Consider the following 12977-nt stretch of genomic DNA (forward strand, 5'->3'; position numbering starts at 1 on the left):
GTAAACTGGAATCCGAATCAAATTGGAAGATTAAATCAACATTGATATATTTGCTTCAAGGCCGAAAGCCAGAAGAGAATCGGAGAAACGATGAATAAGACGATCAAATCTATAACAACTTCTATAACGAGAACAAGATTAAATCCAATATATACACCAATTATACTATCTTTAGTTGTTCTATCAATATATCTAATTACTGGTTCTTTAATAGCAAATAGATCATCACCGCCGGTTTATCTAACGGTATTATTTGGTTTACTCTTAACTTCTTATCAACTTAATTTGGTCAATGCTGTTATTTCAATTGGATTGATATTGTTTATCAATATTTTCTTAGCAATAGATCATATTGTATGTATCACTAAACCTCTGTTATTCATTCCATCCTCATGGTACCCTCCGATATATATGCTTTTTTTAACTGTGATTTCGTATTAGCTAACTCACATGTTCCATTCTTTCTCCATTTAGCATGGAGAATGTTATTATGATGTTATGGTAGGAAGACCTAGTTGGGCAAAAGAAAGATTAGGTGAATTAGCATTTTATAGACAATGCGTACAAGCTGCTCAAGCTTGGTGGATAATGGCTATTGTAGGGTAAGTAATTCTTATAATCTATCCCCTTTCCATCTCACGGGATTATCAATCTTTCCATTTGTGTCTACTTCGAATACCTAACGGAGTGTTCTGGGAATGTATGTGCAGCTAACTCATATATGTATATCTCTTGCGTTTTCATCATATCCAGGCTTCTTTGGCTATCAATCTTCATTGTATGTATTAGATCCCTTATAACTATTCTTCTAAGCTATTCCTCTGAAATTACCACTCCTTCCCAATGGATTATGCCGATTTGTTCTTGGTTGGGATATTGATCTTGGTGATTTCCACTTTTAGATCGAAGCATTACGTATCTATCAAATACACCAAAAGCGAATCAAATTACCTATAAGAGATACAAATGATGAAGAAGGGACTGAATCCTCAAGCCGTTAAGTCAATAATGGTCAAAATTTCGATACCACTTATTTTGAAAGATGCTTTAATTTTCTGTATGATGTCAACTATTGACGGTTATACCGTTTATCAAATTTGGGAATCATTCGATATTCAGGAGGATGGAATAATCAACAACAATTGAGAGGATTCAACACAGACAGACACCTATCGCTATTAAAGTTCAGTACTATCATATACTATATAATGCTTTTCTGTCGGATTTTACAATCTTGAAAATTGGTTTGAAGATTCTATACACTATCTCTTGTCTACTCTTTTTGTTGTAATACTATTGGGACCTTGATTTATGTTATATTTGTTCTTGGCTTTATCAATGAATGTATTTGTAGTATGTCATGTCTTTTGGCCCCAAGTGCTTTTTTCAATTACACGTAGAACCGACTACAAAAGAAAGCAACAGGAGGAAACAAGGTTGGACACAAATAGCAGTGAGGCAGAAAGTTTCATATCAGAACATTGGTTGTAATATGCAGTCTATGCAGGATATAAATGAATGTATGGATGACTAAAAACAAAATCAAGATTTTCGTGACTATTTACTATTTTACTATATATACAACGTGATCATTTCTTTATAACATGTATAGAAATGATCATCTATTTACTATTAACGTAGACCTACACAATTTTCATCTTGAACTTGGACTTATATACTACATGAATTATTTGTTTCTCCAGCACAGTTATTGTCAATCTTCTTTTAATTGTCCATTTACCCCCGTGTATACACCAAAAAAAATATCTTTTTTACTGATCCCACTGTTTATTAACTGCACCAGGTAAAGCGGGACATCTTTCAGGTAAATGTATTGATAATGCTGACCAAGTACAATAATCTCTTCTTCTACCTGCATTTTCCCAAATCCAATCAACGAAATAGAATGGATAACCACGACTCCAGTTTTCTATAAATGAACGACAACGAGTGAACGTCAGTACGATACACTCTTTCACAGCCTTAAAAAGAGTGTTTGCGTGAAGTTAAAAGAAACTACAATACAAACTCACCTAACCACCATTGTATAACAGGTATTCTCAAAACTTTATTATGCCATACAAACCAATTCTTCTCATAAGCTAATTTTACATTGGGATTCATATATATCATTGGTGGTCTTTCAACTGTATCGTATAGTCTGTGCAAATCATAACCAATCAAAAAACATTCAGAATGATCACATGCTGATATATTTGATGTTCGGAATTGGATTGGAAGTGTGAGGGCGGGTGAGAATACTGAATTTGTATAGGTGGCTATAATAAGGTAATAAAAGTTTAGTTAGCTATACTACTCGATATACAACTAAATTGCCTCGATATGACTTACGATCATCTACCATTTTCCAACCCCTCTTTCCTAAATGTTTTCCCCCTTGACTAAAACCATTGTCCTCAAACATTGACTCTTCTTCTACTGCGTCCTCTTGGTTGTTGGAAGGTTTATAGAGGAATGGATCAGATTTGAATACAACAGCACCATTCCAGCAAGACGAAACTTCGAATGGTTCTTCCTTTTGTAATTTTGATATTGTCACTTGATCTTTGACATATGGCCAAAATGGTCTTAACGGTATACCACAAATATCTCTTGAAGCCCATGTATCGTAAAGACCCGAAGTACCGAAATCTAATGCACAAGCTTGATCATAATTACCATCATTTGTATTGATCAAATTCAAAATTGATTTATAATTGAAGAAAACATCATTCAAGAAAATGATTTTTGTGAAATCTTGATAATTTCCCAGTCTGACTAAAGGATCTGATGATTGAATAGGTAATAAAGCTTTATTTCTTGCATTTGCTAAATATCCAATTCTTTCAGGTGAAGTACTGTATGGCCACCAATGTTTATCATCTTGTTCTGTTATAATTGATTTCCCAACTCCCATTTCTGCTAAAGTCGAATTCAAATTTGATAGCATTTTTTTGGTTGAATCATGTGAATTTGATTCGTATATCGATATGAAAACATTATCGTTACCGACTATATGGAAAAATAAGAGTCAGGTTCATATCATTGCTTTTTTGACCGAATTCACAAATCCGCAAACCGAAAAAAAAAGGGAACTCACGATAATTTACCAATTTGACTAATTCACTTGACCAAGTAGGTAAAATATCTTCATTATCATGTAAATTAGCCGCTATGAAATATTTCTCCGGAACTCCATAATGATATTGATTTAATCTAACCGGCGGTATCTGTTCTTCAGGTATAATCAAACCTAGATAACATAGGTACAATAGAAAACAAGTCGAAGATAAAAGTATCGTTCTTTTAGTTGTTGAGAATTTATCAAAATATCTTCTTGATGCTATTCGTTTTTTATCTTCAAAACTATTTTCATCAATTTTTTTCAATAAGATTGAAGTGTGATATAAAGTTTTAATCCAAGTTAAATTCGTCCACCCAATCAATATTATCATCAGACTTATAAATGCTGGTATCGTTGTTGGAAATGGGAATATCAAAAACCATACACCTAAATTCCCTATTGCGATTAATATTATAGTTATTATCCATAAATCTAAACCAAAACGAAATCTTCTCCTCCTACAACCACTCCGACTATTACCACCATGATTGTTGGTATCGTTATTATCTAAAGGAAAATTAGGCGATATAGGTGTTACGGTAGGCGAATCATCATCTTCATAGGGTGGTGGTGATTCTTCACTATGATTTTCACCATCATCTGATGTTCTATTCCTTAATGGTTCATGTAGACTATTTCTCCATGATAGTAACCTATAACTATCTTCACCTTGATCTTGATCCGAATCTCCAGCTACACTACCATTCCTACTTAGACTCTTTATTCTCTCCGTCAACACTTCCACCGCATATAGAGCCTGACTGAAAGGTGATGAAATTCGTTTATCCATACGTGACGATTTTCGTTAGGTGATGTTGATGATAATGATGTTTATTAGAAGAAAGAAAATAGACCAAGTAAAACTGCCAAGCGGTCCAAGCTTGAACCACCCTGCACAATGCTATATTATATTATAAGTGGAAGCTGTTGTTGAAATGAGCGTAGTATGAGTTGGTTGTAGTTGATTTGGATGTCAATATCGATAGTCAACGATATTGTATAACGGTTGCAAACGATAATTATAGCAAGAAAATGTGTAAAAGTTAAAAAAGACAATGATGATGTAAATGATGATGAAGAGCAACTGACTGCCTATAGAGAATTTCGACAAAAGTACAAATATAGCACAGCAATGGTCATTTAGGTGTTTCGCCTTGACTTAGCTTTTTTGCTTTTGCTGTCTATACAACACGTGCAAGATACAAAAACGATAAAGGAGGGAACGCTCCGGGATGATACACTGGTAGTGTCCTGTCTGGTGGAAAGTAGAGGAGAAAGGAAGGAGGGAGAGTTACAGCGTAAGGGATTCAGAACGGCAGTCGATGTCCGCTGACAGCTTTGAACGTGTAAACAAACTTCCAAGATAAGGTACAGCAGCCATGATAGCAAAAATGCTGCGTTACGGTAAAATCGCGATGAGCACCAATTAGGAGCCTGAAAGTGGGGAACAAAAAGCAGAGCACCGAAAAGCAAAAAAAAACAAGAAGGATCTTGGTGTAAAGCAAAGCTTGGCTTGCACATCAACAACCAAAACAAAGGGTTTTACTGTGGAAATAACATAAGGGAAAAGAAATGAAAAAAAGGGGTAAAGGAAAGGTAGAGAGGTAACGGTATTGATTTGTACCGTAGCGCAAGGAGTGTAACCTGAAACGCAGTTAGAGGTAAGAGATAAACAAATCACCAAATTCACACTAAAATTTCCAAGGTAGCCAAGCCAGACTAAGCATTTAAAGTAGTGTGTTATTTAGCTTGGGGTATCCATTCAAATTTCAATACTTTTAAGCCTTAATTATCCGATTATTATCAAATTTTATCCATCATCATCATCATTATCATTATATCATTTGATCTTGTTGATGATCTCACGGCATCATACCCGAGGAAAACCAAACAAACAAATGAAATTTGGGATCTCATCATCAAAAGTAATCACGATTTAGGAACGTGATTGAATATAATTGATTACCCTTACCCTTACCTTTACCTTCTCCTGCGGAAAGTCGCCCATGCTCCGAAAAGGAGACTTAATGCAGAAAAAAACCCATCATCACGGGATTATGATTGGGTTTGTTGGCTTTGAACCCACTCTTTATACATACGTTTGAGCAGCTATTAATGACCCTTGGTCAAAATTAGTTAAGATCGCAATAATGATTCATGCTGCTTAACTTTTTGTTCCAAGCGTGGTTGATTTGGAGACTTTCTATCTCACACTTATACATCTTATAAATCAAATGACTATCTTACCTTTCTCATTTAAATTCCTCTTGCTTGTCATTTCGAGCCGTACTTCATACTTATGGTAATTCAATTTTTCTAGTTCTTCCCATTGCTTTCCATAATCTATGTGTTTGAGGATTTTCAGCTAAAATACTCATTTCTTTAACCTTGATATAATCTTTACCTCTGATTAAAGTATATCCTTCAGCTGTCTTCTTAGCCTATGCTTTAGCACTTGCTTGATCACCCCATGCTACAGCGACTTGAAATCCATCATAATATTGAGCTGGTGCTAAACCAAATAATTCTTCAATTTTGATCAATTCTAACGATCTTTTCGCCCTTTTGATTGCGATGGTACCGTTAGTTTGAAGTAAAGTAGGTGTTTCATCAATGATTTCACATAATTCTTCACGGTTTTTATCGCTTTGAGCAAGTTGTTCGGGTGATGATGTTGTACAGGCTTTACATTGACAATTGAATCCGTGTTGAATGTGTACATCATGTCGCAATGGTCGACCAGAAGTGATCTCGCTATAGCATACAGTGATTTCTTCTCCTTTAGGTATATCCATGATTGCGTAACATACTATAATGTCTCGTCAGCTTTGCAGTAAAAGAATTTACAATGTGAGAGCAGAATGCTGTAGGGCTAGCTAGCAAGTTGGTAAAACAACTCACCTTCGAGACCTTTTTGATCATCCCAGAAATATTGAGCATTTGCTTTACAAGAATGATTCATTCTACAAATGACTTCGCATAAACCAGCTTGTCTTCGTTCAGGCATAGGTATACAATTAGTTTTAGCTATACCTGCCATTCCTAATTAATCTTGATTTGGATTAGAGAAAGCCAGGAATTTCCTTTGATCTTCTTTTGTGAGTTTCTTCAAATTTTTTAGAACCATTGAAGAGCTAAATACAGAAAAAGTGGTGAAAAATGGTTTCTCGGAAATGATTAAAGTACCAGCTGGAATTAATTCAGTGGCGAATACACCTAAGCCAGTGTCATTGGGAGACTTTTTGATTTCATAGATTGAAGCCATGTTGATATTATACGTTTTCGGTGATCAATAATGTAAGTGATCAATAGAAAAAAGAAAACTTATGTTTCTTACTTTTTGATTCTCCAAAAGCCTTTATTCTTCTAGCATTTCATGGGTATCGGTGTATATATATATATTCTGTCAAAGCAGAAAAATTTCGACTGTCTGTATAGATTTTTTTATCACCTGTTTGATGTGAAAAGTGGGGCAGATCAAGGTTTAATAAAATGAGCGAAGACAATTTTTATTGATTGATTGATTGATTGGATGTTTTCGATTTGGTTGCGATCATCGTTTGATATCACAGCTTCGATCCTCTTGTATTACGCTTTTATTCGAATTGAATCATCTCTACATTGTGATACCGAAAGGAGGGGTCAAGTTGATTTCATGCGAAAAGGCTTAAAGGAGGGTAACAGGGTCAACAACGATAAACACCATGTTCCCCACTTCTCATCACTGCTTTTCCTTTCCTGTAAAATCAGTACGAGTACCTTGCGCTTGAAACCTTGTAATACGAATTTTTATTCAGCTGATTTCATAAAACGGAATCACCGATCGTCAACCCAGCTGGGGACCTCTGCCACTCCCGCGGAACTGCTGTCTGCATACAGGGATATCCATTGTTTGTTCTATATAATCTGCATGTATAGCATCTAAGTATGAACGGGTTTTACAAACCTATCTTCTTAATCTCTGTATCGCCTTCGCCTGTTTTGGATAAGAACTCCTTAATTACTCTTGTTGCATCGACCAATCTTCTGCTTTGCACTAAACTAGCGTTTCTACCTTCTCTTTTGATACCTAAAGCTTCTGCTGCTTGACCAGAATTAGCAGCGAAACGTAAAATCCAACCTGTGATAAAAGATAATTGAGAATCGTTTTCTTGATATCCAGGTCCAATTTTCATCATGAAATAATCATGCGCAGAAAGTTGTACTTGTTTAAGTACTTTAAGACATCTGAGATGAAATGAAATATAGTCGAATCGAATTGACGTTGATTCGGATATCAAACCAGCTTCTAAAATTGATAAAACTTGTAAAATTGACATTTTCGGACTTTTGTGTTTACGTTTATGTCTGATTATTGTTTTATTTTGACTATAAAATCTTGAATTTTCATCTTCTTCAGATTTGATTCGATCCATTGTAACATCTGTTTGTAGAGTATCTATAGTATTAATTGAAAATGTTGTTCCAGCTGAAGGATCTCTAACGTATTTACTAAGGAAAAGTGGTAATAGTTGTGTATGATCTTCTAAACCTTTTGGTCCGCTTTTAGATGCTAATGGTGGTTTTGATTTTCGATTTCGAAGATTGCTTGGTAAATTCTTCTTTTCATCAAATACATGTCTTGAGGCCTGTTAAACTTCAGTTGAATAACCCATCATGTGAAGGAACGATACATTCGAATCATCAATGGTTCTAGGGAATTTACCACCAAATATATCTTCTTTTCCATGCAATTCTATGACCATATTCATATCTGGCCAATCAGGGAATGGTTGACCTGGTTCAACACCAGAATTTTTACAAGCAGTGTATAGATGAGCAGTAGAAAGTACAGCGCCATAAGCATTCACCAAGGTCAGACCTAATTGTTGATACTTCATACGTAATCGGAAAAGTACTAAACCACATAACATTGGATCCCTTTCGAAGAGAGATAATTGCACAGACATGTGATTAGGTACAATCGAGTACATTTGTCTTTGAGGCGTCATTGTCTTCCAAATATCTAATTCATGTCTAAATATGTCAACTATCATTTCATTTTCTTTAGGCCAAGTTCCATTTGGAGGTTGTACTTCATGTTGTTTCCTTCGATCGAATGTCTTCAACATATCGGTAGCACCTTGTACAAGCTCTGAAACACCTCGCTTGGCATCGGAACCTAAAACTAAGTTTATATCCACGAAGATTTGACAGTATATGATAAGGAGTAAAGTCGGTTTTTTGGTTTTTGAGAAATGACTCATTTCGGTAGTTATTTCATCAATGAAAAACAGATTTGTATTCTTCTCATCACCAACCACTGGAGCTGAGGGTATTGCACCTTGCCTATCACCTAAGTTGCCAAGTAGGAAATAGTCTGTAAAAGATTCGCATATAAGAATTTGACTTTGATGCCATCTTTGGGAGACCGGAACGTTATGAAAATCAAGGTTGGGATTATATTGACCATAATGTCCCGGTCTGTAGATGGGTGCGAAACCGTCAACGATAACGTCGGACATTCCATGTAACAATTGATTGAGAGGAAGGAGTAAATGATCATATATAGTGGTATTGAGTATGTCATTATCGTTGATTAAGTTGAAGTTGACAATTTGACGATTCAGGCGACCTGTATGAGGCATGGTGAGGATGTTGTAAAGTATAGCGATTACCAGACGGAAATCGCCACCGAAAGCGGGTAGAACATGTTTAACAATATCTTCATTAGGTTTCTTCAACAATTCCAAAGCGGTATTGGTAGTTACTGAAGCAGTGATAAGGTCGATTTGACGTGATTTGTATCTTTCCCAAATCGCCACAATCTCATCACGAATATCATGCATATCTTCGAAGAAGGCCAAAACACGAATGATGAGTTCTTCTTGGTCTGGCTCTGGAGTACACCTGATTCGAGCAGGAGTTGCCGATGGCGGACAAGGAGGTTCAGGAAGATAGATATCGGGTAAATCTTCCACTTCATCCTCTTGTTTACTTTCCAATTCGGCGAAACGATTTTGCGTAGATTTATATGTAAATGTCTTCGTGGATTCATCGGTGGACGAGGCCATTTGTTTAAGGTGGACGACAAAGGTATTGTAAACACCGTTCAAAACATCGATAAAATGAGCATGACTTTGAGTGGAGGCACCGGGTATCTTGAGGAATCGCTTCAAGCATCGATATCGAAGTGATATACATCTATTGAGCAGTTGCATGATCTCGATTGGAATACGAACTGAACGTTCTACTAAATACCTGGCGAGGGGACCATATTGGCTCATAGGAATGAGATAATTGCTGTTGATGTCGGATGAAAACGAAGGCTTTGAAGAAGAATTACCTGAAACAGTGATACTAGGTTAGCGGAGTTTCTGTCTGCAATGCGCTGCGGGCAAAAGAGGAGTTTGTAGTAGGGGAGTAGAAACGGGTCGTATACATTATTACATGTGAATGAAGGGTAAATCCAATGCGTATTACTCACCAAGATTCATATTTCCCACCTTCTTTGCTACATCATCTAGATTATCGGAATCTTTGCCGTCTAGTGACCATTGATAACATCCTTTTCTCCTAAATTTTCTCCAGATTTAGCTTTTGCTGCTTTTGCTTTTGCCCTTTTCTTTGCATTTTTGATTTGATTTGCGGTAGGTTTACCATCTTCGTCATCTTCGATTGGTAGTTTAGACTTGATCAAATTTGCAAGAGGGTATCCATGTTGTACTGCTGCTTTAGCTAACCATGTTGAAAGCAGGTCGTTATCTCGCTTGTATTGCTAAGTTTTAGAACGAATAAAGTGAGGCATCTTGCTGGTAGAACTTTAGCCCTAACAAGAGAAATCTCGCTCAAGATTGCATGAATGCAAGCAAAGAAGCAAGTGTGGCTGAGGCGAGCAAGAGCGGAGGTAAAGAGATAAACAGCGTAGTTTAGTGATTGGAAGAATGAGCAATTTGGGCAACAAAATAAAATGTTAAAGAAAGGTAAGATAAAAGCCACGATTGTCCTTAACCAATTATACACAAAAAAATGAAAAATTTGACAGAAACAGAAATCCCTGTTACCAGGAATTGCGATCTGTGCTTAACTCTGCTAAGTCGAAACAAATAATTGAAGAAGGACCAATAACTATATGGAAACGAGAATAGATTGTTGTATTTGGGAGGTTTCACTGAAACAGATAATAGGATCCGAGCGAGATCCGAATTACCCGACATGTTTTGCTACTCTCGTAAGTTTAGTTCTAACGACTAACGGTTTATTACGTAAAAACTGCTTGCACCAATAACTTATCCTCGTCGCGTACGTCCAACATCATTAAGATTACTGTAGCACATTCAGCTCGGTCAACTTCTCACAACTTCATTTCGTCACTCACTATCAACAGAGAATATCAAGACTCTTTCACTTCTACTCTAACATGTTCGACCTATCCCCTCATTGGCACTTTTGTTCGACTACTGTACACTTGTTCGGGAATCGTGCGATGTGCTACCTTAAGGTATACAACGTTACGGAAGAAAGAATAAATCATCTAGGTGACGGTAGTTGACGTGTACTTGACAATACGTCCCTGAGAAATTAATAATCAACACACGGACCATCCTTTCAAGTTTCATGATAGAATGAGAGAATCGTACAGTAGTACGCACAGACCATCGCAATACTGCTATTTGACAATCGTTCATTCCTCCATTTCCATATGCGATTACTGATTTACTGTTATCACACAGTACTCAAGTGAATCTATCATAGCTGGTTGTCAATATAGTCACTGATCATTCATTATCCAGCCTTGCATTATCCCTTGAACGACCACCGCTCACTTCTTATCGTTAAAAGTGTGACTCGTATAGTTATCTCGAGATGCTCACTTCAAGCAGCGAGGAAGTTAGAGAACTGGTCTCATCTCTTCCCACATTGGAAGGACTTTACATCAAGCAGAGTGAGTATTATTGTGTCACTTTGTTCAAGGCATTGGTACATACTATTCCCAAGATCTCGGCTGACAATTATAGAGCTCTTCTACTTCAGCTAGTACCTTGCATAAACCTTTTTCACGTTTCTCAATATCTTCTCTATTCAAATCATCCAAACCTTCCTTACCATCAACAACCCTTCTGAATGCAATCAATGCTATCGCTTTCATTCCTCCTGAAAACTCAATAAAGGATCTCAACGGCTTAATCAAAGCATTTGAAGGCTTGAAAGAATTTGCCACCCGGTTCAAGGAATTCTTCCCTGGCAATAATTTCGACGCTGAAGACGAGGAACTCATAGAAGGAATTCAGGTGCTACTTGAAGGATATTTATCTGCAATATATGTGATTTCGAGGGTCTTATGGGACGAACCCCTAGAAACCGGTTACGAGGTAAAGCAGGATCAACATCATAGGGCTACTTTACTTGATTGTATTCGAGGGTTCTATTTACTTTATTCCTTACATATTCAGCTGGAAATAGATTTGAGGGAGATAGACAAACAGATATTAGGATCTATCTTCCCACCGAAAGAAACCAAATTTTATCAGCTTTCCCCTCTTTTATGTTATCCACGTAAACTCATCACTTCTCTTCAGACTCAACCTACTAGACCTATCGCTCACTCATCCAAAATTAAATCTGCTATACCATCTCCAATAAAATCATCATTTCCAGTATATATATCTGACGAGGAAGCTTTATACGTCGTCTCCCTCTTGGATACTTTTCTTCGAGGTGTGCAGCAGGTAGAATCGCTAAGTGGACCATTCATTGCCAAGACGAAGAAACAGAAAGAAGAGGATGTCAGAAGACCTTTGAAGATCGAAGAGGAAGTCAGAGTACTCAAGTGTGATTTGCTTATGAGTATCACTACTAAGAAAATTGCCGATGTGAAAACTAGAGAGATGGAAAAAGTTATATTAGACGAAAAGCGGGAAGGAGAAGAAGGTGATGTAGTAGAAAATGGTTCTGTAACTGGAGATGATCAACAATACAGTAGTGAAGATGTCAAGCCTCGACTAAGTGGAGAGAGTGACAGTGCTTTCGATCTGTCTAGTCTTCCAAGAGGAACCGTCAATCCCGATAAAAGTCATATGTCGGAGGGCGTCAAATGGGAGGACATGCTAGAAGAATGCTTAATAGAATGTCTAGATTCAGCAAAACAACTCATCGAGGAAGGTCGAGCCGAAGTCTTATCCAGCCATATAGAAGCATCAGATTGGCTTGGCATGGAAGGTGTAAATCAGCCGGACACGTACATACGAAAATCCAAATCACCTTCACATGGCCCAACTATATTATCAGATAGTGAAAGCGATTCTGAAGATGAGTTTGATAGTGATACAGAAAGTGAAACGGATGATGAATTTGGTGGATCGAATTCATATCCATGTCCATTAAGAACTATATTTAGATTACATGATAGATACGAAGAACAGAGATTAGCTGTTTGGCTACACCTTCCGTCAGCTAGAAGAGGTAAAATGGGCTGGTTCATGCGCGGTGATGATGGAAAAGTAGGAACTGCTTGGGATGCATTTGGCTTGGCTGCTATGATGGAGTATGATACGTGAGTGTCTATCACCGCTTCAGCTTCTTGTAGCATCTTTTGCAAAAAAGCACAAATAGCTGACTGATATGCTCCGTCCGATTAGTGAAACCCTTTTGTGTCATGGTTTGGGCGCGGATAAATTGGATAAATGGGTTGAATTAGCTGCAATGAAGAATGCTAAGAAAATCAAGAAGCGGGGAGGAAAGGGTGTTGGGAAATCTTGATAGACGTAAATAATGATTGTTCGGATTGAACAATGTAGTCTTGAGCCACTACATGTGAGTGTTTTAGGGATTATCTCTGTCAAGGGGAATATCGACCAAGCTAATCAAATCTCAG

The 12977-nt window shown here is 37.1% G+C and overlaps 7 protein-coding genes across 7 annotated transcripts; 2 read left to right on the forward strand and 5 right to left on the reverse strand.

The window, feature by feature from the left end:
- Positions 1–90: 90 nt before the first annotated feature.
- L201_000870 (uncharacterized protein) lies at positions 91–606 on the forward strand (the record flags this gene model as incomplete). The annotated part of the gene is made up of 2 exons (XM_066216665.1): positions 91–354; positions 475–606. 2 exons carry the CDS (start codon positions 91–93, stop codon positions 604–606), a joined length of 396 nt encoding a protein of 131 aa, XP_066072762.1.
- Positions 607–1772: 1166 nt separating this feature from the next.
- On the reverse strand, positions 1773–3914 carry L201_000871 (uncharacterized protein; the record flags this gene model as incomplete). The annotated part of the gene is made up of 4 exons (XM_066216666.1): positions 1773–1930; positions 2034–2279; positions 2353–3012; positions 3101–3914. 4 exons carry the CDS (start codon positions 3912–3914, stop codon positions 1773–1775), a joined length of 1878 nt encoding a protein of 625 aa, XP_066072763.1.
- Positions 3915–5565: 1651 nt separating this feature from the next.
- L201_000872 (uncharacterized protein) lies at positions 5566–6164 on the reverse strand (the record flags this gene model as incomplete). The annotated part of the gene is made up of 2 exons (XM_066216667.1): positions 5566–5933; positions 6026–6164. The coding sequence occupies 2 exons, from the start codon at positions 6162–6164 to the stop codon at positions 5566–5568; spliced, it is 507 nt and encodes a 168-aa protein (XP_066072764.1).
- An 898-nt stretch (positions 6165–7062) lies between these two features.
- On the reverse strand, positions 7063–9324 carry L201_000873 (uncharacterized protein; the record flags this gene model as incomplete). Its single annotated transcript, XM_066216668.1, has 2 exons — positions 7063–7752; positions 7798–9324. The coding sequence occupies 2 exons, from the start codon at positions 9322–9324 to the stop codon at positions 7063–7065; spliced, it is 2217 nt and encodes a 738-aa protein (XP_066072765.1).
- A 326-nt stretch (positions 9325–9650) lies between these two features.
- Positions 9651–9911, reverse strand: L201_000874 (uncharacterized protein; the record flags this gene model as incomplete). Its single annotated transcript, XM_066216669.1, has 2 exons — positions 9651–9841; positions 9896–9911. 2 exons carry the CDS (start codon positions 9909–9911, stop codon positions 9651–9653), a joined length of 207 nt encoding a protein of 68 aa, XP_066072766.1.
- Positions 9912–10110: 199 nt separating this feature from the next.
- L201_000875 (uncharacterized protein) lies at positions 10111–10320 on the reverse strand (the record flags this gene model as incomplete). Its single annotated transcript, XM_066216670.1, has 1 exon — positions 10111–10320. One exon carries the CDS (start codon positions 10318–10320, stop codon positions 10111–10113), a length of 210 nt encoding a protein of 69 aa, XP_066072767.1.
- A 649-nt stretch (positions 10321–10969) lies between these two features.
- Positions 10970–12862, forward strand: L201_000876 (uncharacterized protein; the record flags this gene model as incomplete). The annotated part of the gene is made up of 3 exons (XM_066216671.1): positions 10970–11048; positions 11138–12656; positions 12742–12862. The coding sequence occupies 3 exons, from the start codon at positions 10970–10972 to the stop codon at positions 12860–12862; spliced, it is 1719 nt and encodes a 572-aa protein (XP_066072768.1).
- Between the last annotated feature and the right edge of the window lie 115 nt (positions 12863–12977).

The sequence above is a fragment of the Kwoniella dendrophila genome, chromosome 1, assembly GCF_036810415.1.
Source record: "Kwoniella dendrophila CBS 6074 chromosome 1, complete sequence".
NCBI lineage: Eukaryota > Fungi > Basidiomycota > Tremellomycetes > Tremellales > Cryptococcaceae > Kwoniella > Kwoniella dendrophila.